We start from the raw sequence: 19,177 nt of genomic DNA, 5'->3' as shown, positions 1-19,177 counted from the left end.
TCTTGAATGTAAACTTTGTTTGTTCAACGTAGTGATTTGCGTTTTTGAGATAAACGATACAACTATCGACTTTATTCAATACAGCATCGATTTCTTATGTCAACACGTTTGAATCTCAAATCGTCGCAACTTTTACATTCAATAAATTTAGACTGCATGGTACACTACTCGAGTGTAAGTTAGTCATGCTTGTATGAAAGTTAGTACAAGTGTATCCGTGCAGATACGTGATCAGGGCCAAAACTCCTTATAATACACAGTTTTGTGTTATGCCAAGAAGAACCGCAGTTGTAGAGCAAGAAATATGCAGTGAAAAGGTCACGCAGTAGCCTGAGCAATCGCAACAATCGCAACGAGCGGCAAATGGAAATTTGGGATGACAGGGGCTGAAATGGGGTTGAAATAAGGTCCGGTCGATTGGCCTAGAAGCCTATCTACTGGTTTCATAAATCGGTCGGCACATTCAACGCAGTTACGTGATATGCGATGATGGGATTGTATAGTCATAAAAAGATCCAATATAGAAAGGGGGCGTCAGCATGCTGGGTTTGTCCAACAAAATCAAACATTTCAGCATATGAGTTATTTTCATCACTCCTTTTTTGTTTTCAGGATTCATGCTAAAGCTCCTTCCAAGAGGAAGGATAAGATAAAAAAACACATCAAAAGTTGTTGGATAGATTCGTTAGTCGTACTGGAAAAGGACACTGATACTCTCGCCATGGTGGACACGACGAATAGCCTACGACGTATTAGCAACAAAACTCCTTCAAGTATCAAAGCCAACCTACCTCAGCGAAGACATGGCCAACTTCCAAAACCTCCAGCTTAGGGCACTGGCGCAGGTGCTCCGTCTGGTCGACGCTGTTCGTGACTACCACCTTGTCAAGGGCACTGGCGTTGATTCGATCAATAGCATCCCCACTTAGGATACCGTGAGTCACCAAAGCGTAAACTTGAGCGGCACCTTCCTTCTTCAAGAGCTTCGCAGCCCTAGTAATGGTATTGGAAGTATCCGCCAGGTCATCAATCAGGATAGCGGTACGGCCTTTCACATCACCAACCAACATCATAGTGGCATTTTGACGGTCCGTGATGCGTGTGGGACGCCGTTCCTATAAACTATTAGGAAACACAAAGAATGTTGAACTAGCATGCAGAACAAACCTTGTGAATCAATGCGAACTCAATACCCATGGAATCCGCAATTGCTGTGGCACGCTTAGCACCGCCAGCGTCGGGGCTGACAATGACAGCCTGCTTGTAATTGGGGATGGTCCGCTGAATGTAACTCTTAAGCAGCGGTCTGCCATACAAGTTATCTACAGGAATATCGAAGAATCCTTGATACTGGGGATCGTGCAGGTCCATCGTGATGATGTGGTCGGCACCAGCACAGGCGAGCAAATCAGCTACCAGTGTGCCTGCCTGAGCCACCCACTGCTTGTAGCCTGGGCGTGGTTGGAAACTGTTGATTTTGTTCACGCTGTCTTCGCCGAAAGCGCCATTGGAAACAGCAGCCTTGCTGCTCTCTGGCTGCGAATCTAAAGTTTCACTGCGAGAGAGTCCACTAGTCGGGCGCTTCTTCACAGGACTGCCGTTGCTGATATCCTCTATTTGAGCCTTTGCAAGGCTCTTCTGGAGGTTATCAACACCATTCAGAAGACTTCCACTCTCAGGCTTCCCAGGATATGGGGTTGTAGGGGTGCTCTCGAAAGTATAGCCATTTGCGGAGTCCGACTTTCCAGGCACCGATGACTTTACAAGAGGCGCTCCAGTCTTATTGTAAGGAATATCACTCTGGCGAGAGTAAGGGAAAAGAGGAAGAACAGCGGTGACCCTCTTGGCGGAGGCGGTCTTGCATGCAGAGATGGTAATGAGTAGCTCCAGGAGGTGGTCGTTCACTTTTCCACCACCAGATTGAATGATGTAAACATCTTTCCCACGAACAGATTCTTTGATTTCAACTCTGGTTTCGCCCACAGAGAACTTCGAAAGGAGAACGTCTGCTGGCGGGATACCCAGGACGCCGCAGATGTTCTGAGTCAGTTGCGGGTGGGAAGTGCCCCCGATTACAACGATATTGCGTACCATGGTGGCAGGGTCTTCAGGTTGATGAGGTTTTGGAAAAGCGGTAGAATAGATGGGCAATGGAGAGGATGTCTGCGTCGAGAGTGGAGAGAAACCAGGAATATCCGATGAGGGAGGTCTGGAGGGGCGATTATTGATGGGTGAGATTAGCTTAAGGTTGAAAGAAGCTTGGAACAATGAATGGACAAAATTGTGGCGAAGACAGACAGAAAACTACCTCATGGCGGGGATTCAAGAACAGTGTCCGATTGATGGAGTGGAGAGAACATTGAATAAAGGGCTGAGGTAGAAGGTCGTGTGAGTCCCGCGATAGAAAAAAAAATGCCTCTTCCGCCGGTGGAACCAAACGTGCTCCAAGCCTCGGATTTCTGCCGTAATAGCCCCAGGCTGCAGCATGCCGCCTGCCGCATCCGGCTAGCTGCACACAAATTAAACAAAAACGACTGGAAAATGGCGATGCGCCCCGCAAAGGCCGGGTGAGAGATAAATGACGGGAGATGTGGGAGGTGCGAAAGGGAGAAAAAAAAAAAAAAAAAATTAGCTCCGACTCCGGATTTCAGAGATACCCGTAGTTCCAAGACAACAACAACAGCAAGTTGTGAGCCACTCCCCTCGCAAACCGAGCAAGAAAGTAGGCGCCCTCAGTCATGAACGTGTTAGCTGTTGCGTTACAAGAAGAGCAATGTCTCCATTGGGCCAATAGGTACATGGAAACTTGGAAAGATAACGTGTCGGAGAGCATCAGCGGTCTGGTGGGAGGCAAAAGAAAAGAAACGGAAAAAAGTAATTTTCATGACAATTCTCATTATTCCACATCCAATTCCCAATGTTTTGTTGCGATAGCAGGTAAAGCACAATAGAGAAGAAACCCAGGCCATGTATAGATACAGTGATACAATTTGAATCGCCTGTGAGGGGTATCCTACGATGAGATGCAGAGTCAGCATACACCCTCAAAGACATACCAGATGTATCTTGACAGACCTCACAAGCTATAGCGGCGAAGTCGAAAACGAATTTGCTCACAGGTACCTAAAGCTGTATAGTGTACACAACGATTTATTCACCAGTGCCGACCTCCCTGTAGAACAGTCAGCATGGAATCTCTCGAAACAAAAAGGTTCCGAAGCGCGACAAATAGCACGCTACAAGGGATAGCCTTGGAAAGGATCACTCACAGATCAAGCTGGCTTCCCGAAGAAATGCTGTAGTCGGCCAGGGTTAGGAAATCTTTGAAAGGACGCTCCCCTTGGCGCTTGAGGAGGATTTCATGCGGTTCACGTCCAATACGTGCTGCAACCTGTGCCTTAAAAAGCTCTGTGGCATATATTAGCTGCCAAACTGTAGTCCTCGATCATCAAAGGGCAACGAACTGATTGGATCCGATGCAAGACATGGAATTGAAGCTTTCGAGCCAAGACGATCATTCACATGCACAATAATCATGGGTTCTGAGGACTGAGGAACGGCGGGCTTCTTTTCTTTCTTCTCTTTCTTCTTCCTCTCTCTCTCATCACCCTCAGGCCGCCTTCGGTCACGATCGCTATCCTTGTTCCTATCCTCAGGTCTGTACGTGTCTCTGTCACGTCGTGGAGATCTTGCCCGTTCTTCTCTATCTCTGTATCCTCGATTTAACCTGCGCTCATCTGCATCGTGTCTGCTGTCGCCATCGCGCCGTTTGTCCTTCCATCGGAAACCTCCCCCGCCACTTTTTCTAGGCCGCTCCCTGTCAGGCCTTTCCCTGTCAAGCCTTCTCCCTGGCGATCTGCTCCTTGAACGCTCGCCCATGATCAACGACGTAGAGTAATGTGGTTGAGCGATCAGGTTGACGCTCACAGCAGTGGAATCCCGCTACACGTGATGATGTATTGCGGCCCAGCCTTTTGGTCGCAAGATGCCTACACTAAACTGTAAATGGATTAGTACAACAAATGCTAAGCACTGACCTCCCTGCTTAACCCCGTGCATATTGCGATTGAACTTATATCAAAAGCTTCAAAGCCGGCTTACAGCGTCGCAGATTTTTGAATCAGTGATAAATGGCCGGTCGCCTAATACTACGACGTCCATCTCCGACGACTGTCTCGTTCACCGTGTCCAATGCCTCCAGACAAACGAGCACACCGGCAAAGATACTCTACTATCTTCAAGTCCTTCTGCGCGCATTAGTCTTCGTCTGCGTGGTTTTCTTCAATATCGCAAGACTCCGCCACTCTCTCTTCAACCAAGATGGATTTTTAGTACGCTGGAATACAATATGGTCGAGTCCATTAGGGTCACTTGTATCCCGAAGTGTAGATTCATACAGTTCTTGGGTCGTCGTTCTAGTGAGCGCGATTATTATCTATGGTGTCTTTAGGAAGGGCTATACGGGTACGCTAGAGTGCTGCTATTGCGGTAAATGGTTTCAATGCTAACTTCTGGGGCTTGTACAGAGGAATCATTGCTAGTCATACGTGGTTTAGGAATTCAAACTTCTACTTCGTCCCTGACCTATCTCTCCAAGGCCTCGACACGATTCATTCCCACCACTCAGATCCAGGACATTGTGATTCACGAAGCTTTCAAAGGGTTTGAAGTCCGCTTTTACCTAGCAATTATTGTAGATGGGGAGCCTGAGGTTGTTGTAGTATTCCCTGTAAGTATTCTTACCCAGATAACTGATGGGCCCTAACCAATATATGACCAGAAACTTTTGCCGAACCGGGCAATACTGGAAGAGGTTTGGAGGGGTTCACGGCACTGTCTTTATGATTCGAAATCTTAACATGAAGGAGTTTGGTAGTAATTATTTTGCCTTTAAAAAACGGGCATTCTCATGTCTGATTGAAGCACACCTAGAGGCGAACTATTCTATAAAGGTATGGCATACAACCGAATTTCCTTTCTACATCTCCATGCGACTGGGCTCTGCACCCTTTTCAGTCTTCCGCTGTTTGGCTGCAAGCCATCTCGCGTTTTGAACCTCCACGGGATCCGTCTTTCTCTTCTGCATGACCGGTATATACTGTCCTCCGAGTCTTGGTTCATTCGCGCCATAGAAGACTTTTTGGCTCCGCTTTTGTTGCTCATCCTTAACTCCCTTGGCTTCGCCATTGACAATTCCTTGGTCTCCTTGGCTGACGGCAAGATCCAGTAATGTACCAGCCAAGATCTCATCAATCTTACGTTGCCTCCAAACGGACCAAAGACTGTCTACTACCCCTCCGAGGCCGTACTTGCCACCTCCTCTGCCCACTTGGGATTTTATCTGTCTGCTGTCTCCGGCGTAGACCCAATCTAACGCATCTGCACGGCTGCCGCTATCCTCATCTGGGAAGACACAGTTCCAAAGGACAAGGGGAGCGTCGGAAGCCATCTCATACGTCGGCTTACGCGGGTTCTTGGTTATGTCTAACAATTCCGGCACAATAGTTGGTGGCTCGAGCCCCTGGCCCACTAGGAACAAAATACCCACCATGTGCCGCACCTGATGCCATAGAAAAGCGGATCCTCTCAAGTTAAATACATATACTTGAGAAGGGGTTGGCGAAGGAGTCTCCGGCGACCCGGAGTTTTGTTGTGCAGCAGGGCCTTCCAGAGCTTGGAATCCCGGTTGACCGACATAGCCCAGTGGGCTGCTTCGCGGGTCAAGGAGCTCAATGTCAGAATGGTATATAATTCTCTCGAAATTTTCGATTTGTTTGCTGGTGTCCAGCTTGCAGAAGTTGCGGAAGTCGTGTACTCCCTCAAAATACTTGGCGGCTTCACGCATAGCCTCGATGTCTAGCCAACCCTCTCTGTATTTTGTGCTGCTGTCTCCTGCCTTGTTGTCCGCACGCGAGGTGAATCCAAGAGGCCCTGGCGTAGGAGAGAAGGCGGGTTGGGTAAAGAAATACTTGTAATGGCGTTCCCGACAAGAGAAACGGGCGTCGAAGCCTTCGGGGGGGTGTGGGCACCATGCCAGGACCCGGATATCCTCTGGCAGCACTCTGTTCAGAATACTGATGTATGGTATTTCATCAGCGATATCATCCCAGTTGTCTTCGGCGACATCGGCTAAAACAGTAGCTTCTTCTCCGGTTTGCATAGTAGTATCCGAGCTAGGATCCGCCTGCGCAACATGATCACGCTTGGGTCGCGCGCTTCGTACCCTAATACCGATAACCTGTCCAAAAGCACTGACACCCCGGTCAGTCCGGCCAGCCTTAGAATACTGACATCCTTCCCAATTGATCAAGTATGGCTTTAACTCCCTTGGGCCCCTGGTATCTTGAAAATCATCCGCCTCTCCATTCTCTGGGAAAATCAGGCGTGTCTTCCGCAAGGCCTTCCACATCTCTTCTTCAATCGTAGGGAGTGGCGTGACATTGCCATTGGCATGTTCAAGACCGTTGTACCGTTGCCCCAGATATGCGAACTTCAGAGCAATAAACCGAGTATTGTATTTGGAAGGATCAATCACTCGGGGCTGCTTCGGGGGACGATTCGGCGCGCGAGTATGTGTGATATCGTCCTCTGGGGGAGGTTGGTATTTGCGCGCCCCCTTCTTCGACGAAACCCTCGCTGTCTCGGTGGGGTTATCGAGCGCTGGGTTCGAAGGTACAGATTCGTTTGCGACTTTCGATGAGGTAGCAAATTCCGCATTACGAGAGTGTAGCTGGCGTTCTAGCTCTGTAATTCTGGAAATCAGGTTTTCCGGGGTCCAGGTCGAGTAGTCGGTTTGACTTTGAGGTAGAAGTGGTCCCCCGGCGTCGGACATGGTTTCAGGTGTGAGAGAATCAACTTGCGCGTGACAATGGTTGAGAGTCTGAAAGGGTCGTTTGGTCAAGAGACGTGGTGCAATGCGACTCGGGTTGTAACAGAGTCGACTTTGAACTCTCCACATTCCCCTAGAGCTGGCGAAAATGGTTTGTTGTACCCGCTAAACTTTGGGGAGCAGTTGGCGGGGGGCGATGTTGGAAATTTTTGAAGTCATTTTTGTTAAGTAATTTAATATCCGTGTAAGGTAATTTTACGGAGATCTGCTAGATCTACTTTAGATAAGAAGATAGTGGCTTTTGATATTACATGCATAGTCTTGGAGGCCCTTATCATAGAACTGGTTTGATAAATCCAGTATGTAATGATCTAAGTTTGGGAATTGGCTTTCTTAATACCGCTTAACATTGTAATGATGGCATCCTAAGTGATATGACAACTACTTTCTATATCTCTCCGCTCCATTGATCTTCACAGTACCCAACCTCAACTACTACTCGAACACACGATAACTTCAGACAGGCTTATGAAAGCTCTGCTAGCCAAATAGCCGTCCTAACTTTATCCTATACAACAACAAGTTTTCGTATCTACTGTAACAGCACTTCGTGAATTCGCCCCAATGACGAACCAAGAGAGTGGTCCGGACCAGGAGAACACAGTGACCATCCTCCTCCTCGGAGACCCACGATGTGGTAAAACGACATTCTTATCGTAAGTATATGCCAAAAGGCTATTGAGACCTTCATCGTATCTTCCAAGATGTCCTCTACCGCCGGACACTTCCTATGTTTGCATTCAATCCTTCAGCGGAATACTAATCTATCGCTCCAGAGCATTGAAACAAGGGCGCGGGAGGCTAAATGGAAATGGATCGCATACCCAACCTGAGCTCCTACGAGACAGCGACCAGCCTTTCCTTTATGATATCCGTTTCTCAAAGAAGTCCTTTAGCCTCGAGTTATACGATACTGCATGTCCCAATCAGCACTGGTCTACATTGAAGCCGGATGTGGTGCTTCTAGCTTTTGACATATCCAACAGAGATAGTTTGACCAATCTTAGAACAGTGAGTTTGCATATTTATCGATTCTTCCACAAGTCGGCCACAGTCACTGATCTTCATAGTGGCGACACGACATTATCCGGTACTTCCAACATGGTCAGGGGGAACGGATCCCCGTCATGATGATAGGCCTGAAAAGGGACTTAAGAGTAGAAGGCGAAGGTATCATCTACCCACAAGAAGTAAGTACCTCGTTCCTGCGGTATCTCAGCCTGGAAATGTGCCTTATGAGCTTTGTTGTCTTACCTTCTGATGGATGCAAAAGCTGACTCAAGCAGACATATGGGATCGCACAAGAGCTCCGGTGCGATCGCTACGCAGAGTGTTCTGCTGTCACGGGAGAACTTTTGGCAGAGACGTTCGAGGATCTAGCGAGGCTTGCAGGTATGACAACTACGGATCGTGGGGGGCAGACTCAGGGTGGCTGTATAGTTCTTTGATGGGGAACGGAAGTATGTCTACGATCGAGTGTTGTGATACCCTTTTTACGATGAATATATATCTATTCTATAGTTGATCGGCTATCCGACGTAGTGTATTTTTTTTTTTTTTTTGGCTTTGGCTTTGGCTACCATGCTAATTACTAGATGCCATTGCCTTCCTAGGGTTAATGGAGGAAGCAGTAAGTTCATTTACTGGGTTGGGCAAACATGGGAAACCGAAAAGGGAGCTTTTATGTTATGCCATGATATCTATGCACGCCTCCTAATACGAGCCTACGCGTTGAGCTACATTTATTGCCTTATCCGGGGTTACTCGGAATACTGCTGATACACGATAGAACATGCATATGGTAGCTAGTATCACGTTTCATTTACGACTAGAATTAACATGCAGGGAGAAACCAAGGTAACGGCTAAGTCCACCTTGTGGAAATTGACAGCACAGGGCTTTCCCCCAGAAGCTCACCGAGATAATAGAACAACTGGATATCTTTCCCTCGTAAGCGCCAGTCAATTTTTGACAATGCTATTCCTCCCCGATGAACCATGGACAAGACGTGATAACGGACTGTAAGAAACGAGATTTCGCTGTAGCATACCAAGGGAAGTAGAAAAAGACGGTTTCAAGTTGTAGGGTTCCCGATCAGAAACTTCGATCACTTTTTCTCCTTTTTTTCTTCTTGCTTTTGAAATAGAGGTTTTCAAACAGAGACTAGGATAGACATGCCAAGAGAAGTTTTCCTTGCGGGTGATGCTGTCGGTTACTCGTCAGATCATGGTGAAGAGAAAATTAAAACGTCAGTCCTCCTCCGCGCCAATTCTTCGCAGAAAGAAAAACTCATGCCCCTCGTAACGGCTGTCCATTGTCGCTATTTATTTTATTTACCACTTGCCCTCAGCAGGCTGGGTCTCAGCCCAGCTCTCACCACCAGCGGCAGGAGTGGAGCTGGCGGCCCAGTCAGCACCATCAGCCTCCCAGCTGGTAGGACCAGCAGCGCTAGCAGCAGCGAAAGCAGTGCCAGGAACACCAGCACCAGCACCCTGGGTGTCCCAGTTCTCGCCAGCGAAGCCAGACTCAACGGCGGCGGCACCAACCTCCTCGGTAGTAGCGACCTTGGACTCCTCGGCGATCTCCTTGTTCTCCTCGGCCTCAGGGTCGCGGTAGAAGTAGAGATCAGGAACGACATCCCACTCGGTCTCGCGGGTAGCGAGGGTACCGCGGAGACGGAGGACCTCACGGGCGAGCATCCACCAGACAAGACCGATGGAGTGACGACCCTTGTTGTTGGTGGGGATAGCAACATCAACGAAGTCGGTGGGGGAGTCAGTGTCGCAAAGAGCGATGACGGGGATGTTGACGTAGCTGGCCTCCTTGATGGCCTGAGCATCGGTGCGAGGATCGGTAACGATGATGAGACGGGGCTCCTTGAAAGAGCGGGTGATGTAGTTGGTGAAGTTACCGGGGGTGAAACGACCGGCAATGGCGGTAGCACCGGTGTGAGAAGCGAACTTCAGGACAGCACGCTGACCATAAGGACGAGCGGAGATCACACAGATATCGGCGGGGTTGTCGATGGCCGCAATGATACGGGCAGCAAGAAGGATCTTCTCCCTGTAATTTGCGCGCACGTTAGTTTTTCCACGTAGCAAAATCCGCAGCATTTCGCTGAGTCTCCTACCAGGTCTTGCCAATGTTGACAACATTGACACCGTCAGGGCGAGTCTTCCAGAGGTAAGGCTCCATGTGCACCTGAAGGTTCTTGGAACCCAGGTGGCACTGAGCAGCGAGCAGCTGCTCAATGTCCTGCTGGGTGGGGTTGAAGATCGGGGGAAGCTGAGAGGGGGCCATGGTGGGCGATTGATATTGCAATGAACAGCGAATTGAATATATCAATCGACTGGCGCTTGTCGCAGTGGTGATGACGGGGAAAAGACTGACGCGAAGGTGAACTTTCGCCCTCCGCGTTTGGATGATTTTCGTTTGTGAATTTTAGGGCTAGGGTACGAATTCTGCTGGCCTCAGGCCACCGTTCCGCTGTCAAGTCACGTGCAAGCACCTTGCTGAATACGGATTAGCTCTGTTCTCGGCCTTTGAGATTTCGGAGTCTTCAGAGTCCTAGGACGTAAAGGTTGCCAGTGCTGGGGCTGTTGATTGTCTTGCAAGGGTGAAGTTACCAGTCAGTTTCTTTGAATATGCCTCCACGATTCCTCTTCCAGCCTTCCTTCAAGGCTTTTACTGGTAAGCCACGATCATAACCATCTTGTTGCGCCCGAGTTAATAACCGGCTATGCTAGGGTCTTCGCATGTTCAGAGCCCGCTTGCTGCATTGTCATTGAATCCTTCCAGGACATCTATTAGAGCGGGATCCGCAGAGACTAGGGAACGCCGCCGACATGATCCGTTTTTGACGGCACAGTCACGTCAACGCAAAGCCGCCAATCTGTCTCGTCAACAAGCTCTCGCCGAGGAACGCGAAAACTCTCTGGGCGATCCTGTGGAAAGTGCACCGACACCATTCATCCAAGAGCTCAAAACGGTCAAGTCTGGGCCACAAGCCCCTTCAAGCGCAGATGCCAGGCTCAACTACTTCGTCACTCCCGAGGGACTCCAGGAGGCTTTGGAATATTCGAAAACCTTGACATCTCCCCTCGAGAACCCAGACAGGGACACTGCAGACCCTCAGCTTGAGAAGGAGGCATCCGAGAGGCATCTTCAGGAACATCGCAACGCTCAGGAGGCAATCAGCCGTATCGTGAAGATCAGTAATGGAAACACGCAAGATCAGATGCGCCTACACATCCAGAACTGCATTGAAACGTTTGGACGGCACAATACCGACAAGACCTTGCCGCCAAAACCTGCAGCTGTATCGCATCAGTCTGCTACTGAACACCCCGAGAAAACTCCTCGAGTTGGCCAGGATACCGGTTCCCCGGAAGTCCAGGTTGCGATCCTTACTGCAAAGATTCTGAACTTGTCTAGACACTTGCAGACAACCAACAAAGATAAGCATAACAAAAGAAACTTGAGGCTCCTCGTGCATAAGCGACAGAAGTTGCTTCGGTACCTGCGTAGGAAGGAGCGGGGTGGCCCGCGATGGCAGCACTTGATCGAAACCTTGGGCCTGTCAGATGCTGCTTGGAAGGGTGAGATTAGCATGTAAGAGCTCGCGAGCGTTTTTATTGTCATGTTTTCATTTGTTCTTTATTATATTATTAAGTCAACATTGGCGTGTAACTATATGGCATCCATACCTTCCCTGTGTGCTGCAAGAGCTCGCTTGTTCGCCTGGTCTTTCTTGATGTTTCTTTATCTACAGACTCACCGTGTATAAGTATTACAATTCTACCTTCCAGGAAACTATTGAAGTGATTAAGCCATATGTCGGGTGTTATCGTGCATAAGCAATTTGCTCTCCCACGAGTGGGCCTTGTACTTGCATCAATAAGTCTTATCTATAGAAGAAGCCAGTAACACCTCACTTCAGCAATCTATACTAGCACGCTTTGTGTTCTACTAGGACCACTATGCAAATTATATCTGGGCCAGAAGGAATTTGAATTTGACTTTACTCCTTCCAAGCCGATGCCAAAAGACAAAAAGTAACGTAAAAAGGCCAAAGTCATTCAGAGTAAACTTGAATACTACTATCCATGGATTACAGTCCTTCTGGTGTAGCAACCTCATTGGGTGGACAGCTGACCGCCTCATTATTTTGCCAGGGCGTGGGCGCCAAGTTTTGAAATTCATCTGCGAAAGTTCTCTGGAATCCCAGTACCACCGCGTCGTTTATGCCTCGGACTTGTTGAGCCAGGTAAGTGAATGTTAATTTTCTAACTGGGAGGGAGGCATCTCTTAGAATCACAATACAGTGTAAACAGAAGGCCCTCCCCACCTTTCTCTCATTGCCACATCTCCCTTCTTACTATCGATCCATTTAACTAATTCTACAGCACGCAAGCTGAAGCCCTTATTGAATCAAAATTGTTGAGCATCTTATCTCTTCATCTGCAAACCTCTATTGGTCTTGAAGAGGGAGCTACTCGCTTAGCTAGGCCATATAGTGAACCTTTTGTCGCGCTGAGCTTCGACTAAGCCAGTCGCCCTCGGTCGGCAATCCGTCAAAATGCGAACTCGATCGCAGCAAGCATCGCCTGGCGGCTTTTTGTCCCTCGATGACAGTGCTCCTCGTCGGACAAGGTCTACTAGAAACACCTCGCAACCAACTGCGCAACCTTCAGCCTCTACCGAAACCACAACTCGACAAAAAAGTCAAGGCACGACCAAAAAGACCGCCAGAGTCGCAAAGACACAGACGAGAAAAGCCCCTCAGCGAGCGACAAGAAAGTCAACTCGCAAGACGGAGAATCAAACCGCCGACGGTAGTCAATATGAATCCCATAACAACGAAGAACGCGCCGAGACCGCGCCCCTGGACGACAAAGAAAACCTCACAAACGAGTCCCAGGACCCAGATTCTGTTACACTGGCAGATAGTACAGTTCTTTCTGAGCCGAAAAGCTCTTCCCTTACGCGTGAGTACTCCATGGACCCAAAATACCCCTAAACACACACCCCGCTCGGTCAGCGCTTTCTTGGAGTGCGCCACCAAACACCGTCGATTTCAGATGGTATCAATACCAGATCGACGATATCAGTGACATAGGGTCACCACTATCTGAGCGGTCGAAGACACCGTCCGACGGTGGTGGCATGCCGCTCTCCCATCCCCCCTTCGATAGAGCCGGGGGGGGGGGGGGGGGGGGGCGCTTTGGGGAGAGCCCTGCACCTCTGAGCCAGCTGTAGAAGCACTTGCAGAGTCTATCTACGGCGAACCTTACGGCATGGGAGGTCCGTTGGTGGAGGAGTTCGAACCAACTCGAGAATTGCGGTTGAGTGGCGGACCATGTTACTCAAGTGGTGGCGCCCAAGAGGATGTCGCCGAGAAATCGGCGGCCCTCTTGGTCGTACCAGGAAAGCGTTGACCGGTCCTACGAGAACTCAAGCTGACCGATACAGTTAATAGGAAGAGGGCCCACGAGGAGACGAGCGACGAAGATCGGACAGCCCCCGTGACTCCTGCAGCAAACAAGCGCCGGAATCTGGGACCGCCAGGAAGTACCCCCTTTGCCAACCGGCGTACCCCCCTTTCGCGCCGGATCCAGACCAGGGCGGCCCCCTTCTCCGCAAGGCTTGCTCGTCGAGAAGCCGAAAAGCATGGCCGGATTGAATCGACACTCTTCCGCCTTCCCGACTATCTTCGTCAGCTAGAGGCCGACCGCCAGAAGGCTGAAAAAGCCCCTTCAAGTCCGAGCCCACAGCTTCCACAAACAACATTTGACTTTACGATGGAACCGAGCTTACCAACTAATCAAAGCTCAGCAGATGAGTCGTCTGCGCTCCAAGAACCATCGACGCCAGGGAGAAACACTCCAGAAACTCCCCAGCGTGGATGGAATCTACGTGGACTGCTCAGCTCTGTACCTCGTTCCTTCTCGCGATTACTGCCATTTGGTCGGCCTTCTGAAAGCTCGCAAGATCAATGTAAGCTCTCCCAACCTTCCCCCCTGTTTCTTGCTAACAAATCGTAGCGACATTCGAACCATCGTCAGAACGTATTACTCGCACAAGGTCTTTTGACCCTGAATCAGCTGGTCCTCAAACCGAAGGACGATCTCGCTGGCGTTTGAGTGAAGGGCCCTCGCAGCCTCCGAAGAAGCGTGCCCGTAACTTATCTTACTCACTTTTCCCGGCTCCCATTGACAGATCCCTTTACCTTGGTGACATACCTAAGCCCTCCACGGTGCGCCCAGAGGCGGCTGCCCCGGAATCGCACCGCACTGAACAGGCGCAGGTGCAGAAGCCTGAGCGTCAGCAGACTGCAGCATCAAGTGCCCAAGCTGAAGAACGGGAGACGTCTCAAGCGTCTAGCGATGCGGAGCAAAGGAAGCGCAAGCGGTCGCCATCGCCCGATGTGATTCCCAACCCAGCCGGATCTAGTTATGGGTTAGACTTGGATTATTTCTGTTATAGCTCTGAAAGTGAAGATGAGGTGGCAGAAACTCCATCTAAGCAGAGCGAACGCAAGAAAGTCGATGGCCTAGCAAAGTCTGTGGCCCGCAGTGCCCTCCGTACAGACAGACAGTCATCCAAAAAGGTGCGTTTTGATGCAAGCCCAGAGGACACTCCTTCTAAGCTTCGCTCGCGTGCTCGCTCCACTGATCCCTATCGCGGAACACACTTCGTTGGGATGGGTAATGATTCACCAACACCATCTGCTCGCACTGAGCAACCTTCTCCGCGGAATCCTGGATTCGTCCCCAACACCCAAGGTACTTTTCAGCTCGACTATGATGTGGTCTTAGATGACTCGGAGACTACTGGTCTGTCCTCGTCAACAAATGTTACCGCCTCTAGCCCCTCCCAAGCCGTACGGGAAGAAGACGGGCGTGCTTCTGCACAGCATGAAGGCCATGATGCTCAATCTCCTGCATCTCGCCATACCTCTAGGGCTCATCTATCAACCCCAGGTAAAGTGGACGAGGAAGCTCTTGCAAGAGTGCGGTCCCAAGCAGAGAAATACAAGCCGAAGACTCCTAGTGGTCTCCGTACTGCAAGCCGATATGCTAGTCCGTTGACCGCCACACCCGATACTGTTGCCTCCGACCACACAACTAAGAAATCCGACTTGATTGCAAAGTCTGGTAAAGTCGACGAACCCGAAAACTTTGGTGATGATGAATTCGCTCGTGATGCGGAATGGCTTTATCAGAATTGTCCTTCTGGGGACCTCAGTCAACTTAAGTGGCCGGCCAAGCAAAGCTATGAAGAGAGCCTTGGTGTCAGTTCTACCTCCATGAAACTCCTTGCTACGATTTGGGACGACTCCGAGATTGAACCAGCGTACCTTGCTTTTCGTCAGAGTTTTGAGGAGTTCAAAAAGACTTTGAAATGAAGTCTTGACTATCATTGATCGGAACGATATCTGCTCTTCCCCCTTTATGTTGTTTATGTTTAAGTGGCTTTTTCTCCGACCCTATTTAACCTGTCTGATTCGCCACGTTCCTCGTCCGAGGGATTTAGATGGGCCCAAAAGGGCCGTTCGGAGGATTTATTGCTAGCTTTGATAGCTGGAGTTTGGGTATACATATTTGTTGTGTCGACATCGCTAGCTGTAGTCTCTTTCAACCTATTGGATGAAGTTGTAGACCCTCTAGTTGATGACTTTCTGTCTTTGGGATCACGCTTGATGGTACTGGTTTCTATGGTATACCGGAGTTTTGTTGAATCATTTGTATCTGGAGCTATGCATGAGCATCGTGTTATTTGCGTTGATTCTCGCATTCAGGCGTCTCTTTTTTGACAAATGGGAATTGTTTGCATCTACAATACACTTGCATATTTTTTTTTTTTTTTTTTTTTTTTTTTTTTTTTTTTTTTTTTTTCCTTTCATTTTTTTTTTTTTTTTTTTTTTTTTTTTTTTAGAAACCTTTCAGTTATCCAGTCTGCTTCTTTAAGGCTGCTACATCCCTGACCAAGACCATTGCGCTTGAATACATCCACAGCTTGCCACTTGTCTTCATGTCTCGGGTAATTTTATAATGAGAGAACCTCCAAATGTCTCACAGCGGACGCTGACACTCAAGCTGAGCCTTTATTGCCTCTCAAGGCGTATTCATAAACCGTCGTCATGCAACAAGTACGCCCCTGTCTCACAATAGTGAGCCCAGATCGACCCTCAAACCCAGGCTCATAGAGAGCAGCCCTCTTAGAGGATAACATAAAACCACCTCTCCCCCCAAAAGCGACACTCTCCTCTCCATCTCACCCAACCTCGAAGGCATTCCCTATACGCCCTCTTCAAATGAACAACCTCAAACAAATAGAAAGGATGTGTTACTACCAACCCAACCAGCCGCACTGCACCTGCGATTTCCTTCAACTGATCCAACCATGCATCAAAGCTCAATACTACCCTTCACCAAACAACAACCCACAGCCCGTGATAGTCGCCTGCTGCAACCGGTTCATTCTGACTGACATTGCCCCGCGGTACTGCCAACTGTGCAGTAGCCAGCTGCCACGACTCGGGCAGATGAGTCAGGCAGAAAATCGAGACATGTCTCATTTGGAGATAGGAAATGGGCTCCCGGGCGTGTGCAACACAACTGTCGTTGTTTTACCGCCGCTTTCTTCGTTTGCAACTGCTCCCTCTTCTTCGCGCATGCCTGGTACCTTCGAGGGGTTTCAGCGATCTGATCAGAGCATGTCTGGTGAGAATTCGGTCGTGCGTGAACGTGTACCATCCTCTGGTCTTCCGTTGTTGTTGCCAGCGCCCCCGAGGAGTATGCTTGATGTGGACCCGTCGCCAGTGGTGAGGATGCAGGGAGCAGGTACTAAGCGGCATTTGAATAACGAGACAGGACAGGACAGGTGAATGGTGTGGCCGTCATAGTGGGTTATAGATCAGGGTTATCAAGGGCATGGACAGCTGAATTGAGCTTGGAGGGCAGTCCTAATCGAGCGATGCTATGGTAAAATGATACATGATGTGAGCATTCAGAGGTTATAGATAATAACTAAGTCCATGATGGAAGGAATGCTCTATATGTTCAAGAATCTACATTTACTATACATGTAGGTTGATCATTCTGTTCGATCACGGCGCTATGAGATATAGATTCAGACGTCATATATATCCAAAGCAAACAAAGAGGTATCTCTGTAACTTTTTTTAATCAAAACCTTCAAACTCTTCCTCATCCTTGCCAGAATTTGCTGCCTCGGCCTTTCCTGCGCGTCTAAGTCGCCTCTCTTCTTCGTTCTTTGCTCTGATACCTTCCACCATTTGCTCCGTCTCCCGCACCTTCTGCCGCTCTTCTTCAGTCATCTTCTCCCACCTATTCTTCTCCTGTCGTCGTTGCTTTTGCTCTCGTCGCTTTTGCTTTTTATTTCTATCCTCAAGCTTATTGCTCCATGCGGTGGTCTCGTTGGCCTTTCTCTTGTTGGAGGTTTCTTGTGTACCGTCTGCTTTGCTCTCCTGAAGCAATTCTATGCGGCGCTTCTCTCGTTGTTTGTCTTTGTATTTATAGTCATCCCAATTCAGATTGACACCGAGCGTCCGGTCACCAGTAAAGTTCCTCAACTCGGGCATTTTGGGTAGCTTCAGCAGACCCCATGCCTTCCCTAAACCCTCCCAATCAAGATCAGCGACACGGAAAATGCTGCTCGCCTGGTGTTTGCTATAGCTTCTTAGCCAACTGACAAAAGCCTTTTGCCCACGATCGTGGAGTGCACGGTCCGCCAGCACAGCCTTGCGGGCCGCATTCGTAGCTGCAGTGGCTTCGGAATCTGAGAAGGAGATGGAATGTGGGAAAGGAGCTACTGGAGTCTTGCGAACGTCGAGGAAAGATACATAGTCTTCCTCCCGTCCCGGATGCAACAAGACTACACTTAGCCCCCTTCGGCCGGCTCTACCAGCACGGCCGCATCTATGAATAAACGTTTTAGGATCCGATGGAGGATCTATCTGGACAACGAGGTCAACAGACGGGATATCCAAACCACGAGAAGCGACATCCGTTGTTAGTAGAATTGCTGGGCTGTATGAATTCACAAATCGGTTGAAGTTCTTTTCACGGACGTTCGCCGGGTGCTTTCCATGTAGTGGAATCAGCTGGAAATCATCACCAAGTATTAATGGTAAGATCGCAGAGAGATAATCAACTCCTGAGCAGGTTGAGGCGAAAAAGATGGTTTTCTGGGGAGCTGGATCAACGGAATGGAGAATTTGCTTCAAGACGGGAAATTTGTGAATCGTGGGTGTCGTAAGGTATGTCATTTGTAAGCTTGCGGGCGTTCGCTTGTCCTGGGCACCTGAAGTTCCTTTGACCTTAACCATGACCTTGACAGGATTACGCAGACCAACCCGCACAATTTGATCAACGGCTTCACTGATACTTGCGCTAAACAATCCCGTTCGCCTTTGTTTAGGTAACCGGCGTATGATGTTCTGCAGAGTTTCTTTGAACCCAAGATCCAGAAGTCTGTCTGCCTCGTCCAAGACGAGCATCTCGAACGAAGATTGGGGACAGTGGACATGAGGTGAAGAGAGCAGTTCCAACAAACGTCCAGGTGTGGAGATGAGTAGATTTGGTGATTGCTTCAAGAATTTGCTTAGGTCTTCTGCTGGCGTGGTAGAACCTCCGAGAAGGAGCTGGGGAACAACCTTGAGGGTAGAGGATGGGAATTTTTGCCGGGGAACGTCATCGTCTTCTGAAGGGTTAATGACGGAGGCAGATGGAGGATGGAATGCGAGTAATGAGAGTAGCACATGGTAGATCTGTGATGCAAGTTCCCTGTACTTGTAGTCAGTATGCTTGTGCTTTTCTTTTCTAAGCAAAGACTATAGCTACCTCGTCGGGGAAATGATGATCGCGCCAACGTGATGTTTTTTGATAGGTTCTTCAAGACGTAGAAGTTTCTCCACAATGGGAATTAAAAAAGATAAAGTCTTTCCACTTCCAGTAACGGCCTCAACTACAACATCTTTGTGGGCCATGAATAGAGGAATAGCGGACGCCTGCACGGGCGTCATCCGCGTGAAGCCCATAGACGAAACGGCTTCCAGCACCCATTCCGACAGAGAAGGTGAGACACCATCCCAGGCTCTAGATGATGTACCAGCTGGCGGTTTTGGGGCCATTTTGACAGCCTGGCGAAGGATTGACTCTCTTATGAGTCTATTATCAACAGATTATTTGACCGAGGGAACTTCCGTCGCCCATACATCCATATTAAAAAAAATCTAGAAAAAAGGCCTTATCAGTTACTGAT

General features: G+C 49.1%; 10 protein-coding genes across 10 annotated transcripts; 5 read left to right on the top strand and 5 right to left on the bottom strand.

Moving 5' to 3' along the window:
• Window positions 1-2,628, bottom strand: BDV37DRAFT_246851 (ribose phosphate diphosphokinase subunit PRS5). The gene is made up of 3 exons (XM_032081804.1): window positions 1,168-2,628; window positions 792-1,115; window positions 1-742 (listed from the first exon to the last, which is right to left on the bottom strand). The coding sequence occupies exons 1-3, from the start codon at window positions 2,092-2,094 to the stop codon at window positions 686-688; spliced, it is 1,308 nt and encodes a 435-aa protein (XP_031942066.1). The 5' UTR covers window positions 2,095-2,628; the 3' UTR covers window positions 1-685.
• Window positions 2,629-3,050: 422 nt separating this feature from the next.
• On the bottom strand, window positions 3,051-4,004 carry BDV37DRAFT_105618 (ubiquitin-like protein HUB1). The gene is made up of 3 exons (XM_032078256.1): window positions 3,465-4,004; window positions 3,270-3,408; window positions 3,051-3,172 (listed from the first exon to the last, which is right to left on the bottom strand). Exons 1-3 carry the CDS (start codon window positions 3,877-3,879, stop codon window positions 3,151-3,153), a joined length of 576 nt encoding a protein of 191 aa, XP_031942065.1. The 5' UTR covers window positions 3,880-4,004; the 3' UTR covers window positions 3,051-3,150.
• Window positions 4,005-4,009: 5 nt separating this feature from the next.
• BDV37DRAFT_246848 (PIG-H family GPI synthesis protein) lies at window positions 4,010-4,910 on the top strand. The gene is made up of 3 exons (XM_032081803.1): window positions 4,010-4,464; window positions 4,527-4,729; window positions 4,781-4,910. Exons 1-3 carry the CDS (start codon window positions 4,131-4,133, stop codon window positions 4,856-4,858), a joined length of 615 nt encoding a protein of 204 aa, XP_031942064.1. The 5' UTR covers window positions 4,010-4,130; the 3' UTR covers window positions 4,859-4,910.
• Window positions 4,877-7,017, bottom strand: BDV37DRAFT_246847 (pseudouridine synthase DEG1). The gene has a single exon (XM_032081802.1). The coding sequence runs from the start codon at window positions 6,956-6,958 to the stop codon at window positions 4,979-4,981; it is 1,980 nt and encodes a 659-aa protein (XP_031942063.1). The 5' UTR covers window positions 6,959-7,017; the 3' UTR covers window positions 4,877-4,978.
• A 436-nt stretch (window positions 7,018-7,453) lies between these two features.
• On the top strand, window positions 7,454-8,337 carry BDV37DRAFT_282542 (putative Rho-like small GTPase; the record flags this gene model as incomplete). The annotated part of the gene is made up of 4 exons (XM_032087075.1): window positions 7,454-7,545; window positions 7,666-7,900; window positions 7,960-8,079; window positions 8,176-8,337. The coding sequence occupies 4 exons, from the start codon at window positions 7,454-7,456 to the stop codon at window positions 8,335-8,337; spliced, it is 609 nt and encodes a 202-aa protein (XP_031942062.1).
• Window positions 8,338-8,655: 318 nt separating this feature from the next.
• rps0 (40S ribosomal protein uS2) lies at window positions 8,656-10,468 on the bottom strand. The gene is made up of 2 exons (XM_032081801.1): window positions 10,020-10,468; window positions 8,656-9,952 (listed from the first exon to the last, which is right to left on the bottom strand). The coding sequence occupies exons 1-2, from the start codon at window positions 10,187-10,189 to the stop codon at window positions 9,223-9,225; spliced, it is 900 nt and encodes a 299-aa protein (XP_031942061.1). The 5' UTR covers window positions 10,190-10,468; the 3' UTR covers window positions 8,656-9,222.
• Window positions 10,469-11,747, top strand: BDV37DRAFT_246844 (mitochondrial 37S ribosomal protein uS15m). Its single transcript, XM_032081800.1, has 2 exons — window positions 10,469-10,579; window positions 10,636-11,747. The coding sequence occupies exons 1-2, from the start codon at window positions 10,534-10,536 to the stop codon at window positions 11,502-11,504; spliced, it is 915 nt and encodes a 304-aa protein (XP_031942060.1). The 5' UTR covers window positions 10,469-10,533; the 3' UTR covers window positions 11,505-11,747.
• A 720-nt stretch (window positions 11,748-12,467) lies between these two features.
• BDV37DRAFT_282539 (uncharacterized protein) lies at window positions 12,468-15,296 on the top strand (the record flags this gene model as incomplete). Its single annotated transcript, XM_032087074.1, has 4 exons — window positions 12,468-12,876; window positions 13,148-13,308; window positions 13,372-13,885; window positions 13,933-15,296. The coding sequence occupies 4 exons, from the start codon at window positions 12,468-12,470 to the stop codon at window positions 15,294-15,296; spliced, it is 2,448 nt and encodes an 815-aa protein (XP_031942059.1).
• Window positions 15,297-16,111: 815 nt separating this feature from the next.
• BDV37DRAFT_246841 (uncharacterized protein) lies at window positions 16,112-16,843 on the top strand. The gene has a single exon (XM_032081799.1). The coding sequence runs from the start codon at window positions 16,206-16,208 to the stop codon at window positions 16,776-16,778; it is 573 nt and encodes a 190-aa protein (XP_031942058.1). The 5' UTR covers window positions 16,112-16,205; the 3' UTR covers window positions 16,779-16,843.
• Window positions 16,844-17,073: 230 nt separating this feature from the next.
• On the bottom strand, window positions 17,074-19,119 carry spb4 (ATP-dependent RNA helicase SPB4; the record flags this gene model as incomplete). Its single annotated transcript, XM_032078255.1, has 2 exons — window positions 18,757-19,119; window positions 17,074-18,699 (listed from the first exon to the last, which is right to left on the bottom strand). Exons 1-2 carry the CDS (start codon window positions 19,044-19,046, stop codon window positions 17,076-17,078), a joined length of 1,914 nt encoding a protein of 637 aa, XP_031942057.1. The 5' UTR covers window positions 19,047-19,119.
• Between the last annotated feature and the right edge of the window lie 58 nt (window positions 19,120-19,177).

This window comes from Aspergillus pseudonomiae, assembly GCF_009193645.1.
Source record: "Aspergillus pseudonomiae strain CBS 119388 unplaced genomic scaffold BDV37scaffold_28, whole genome shotgun sequence".
Lineage (NCBI taxonomy): Eukaryota > Fungi > Ascomycota > Eurotiomycetes > Eurotiales > Aspergillaceae > Aspergillus > Aspergillus pseudonomiae.
This window is presented reverse-complemented; position numbering and strand designations above follow the sequence as displayed.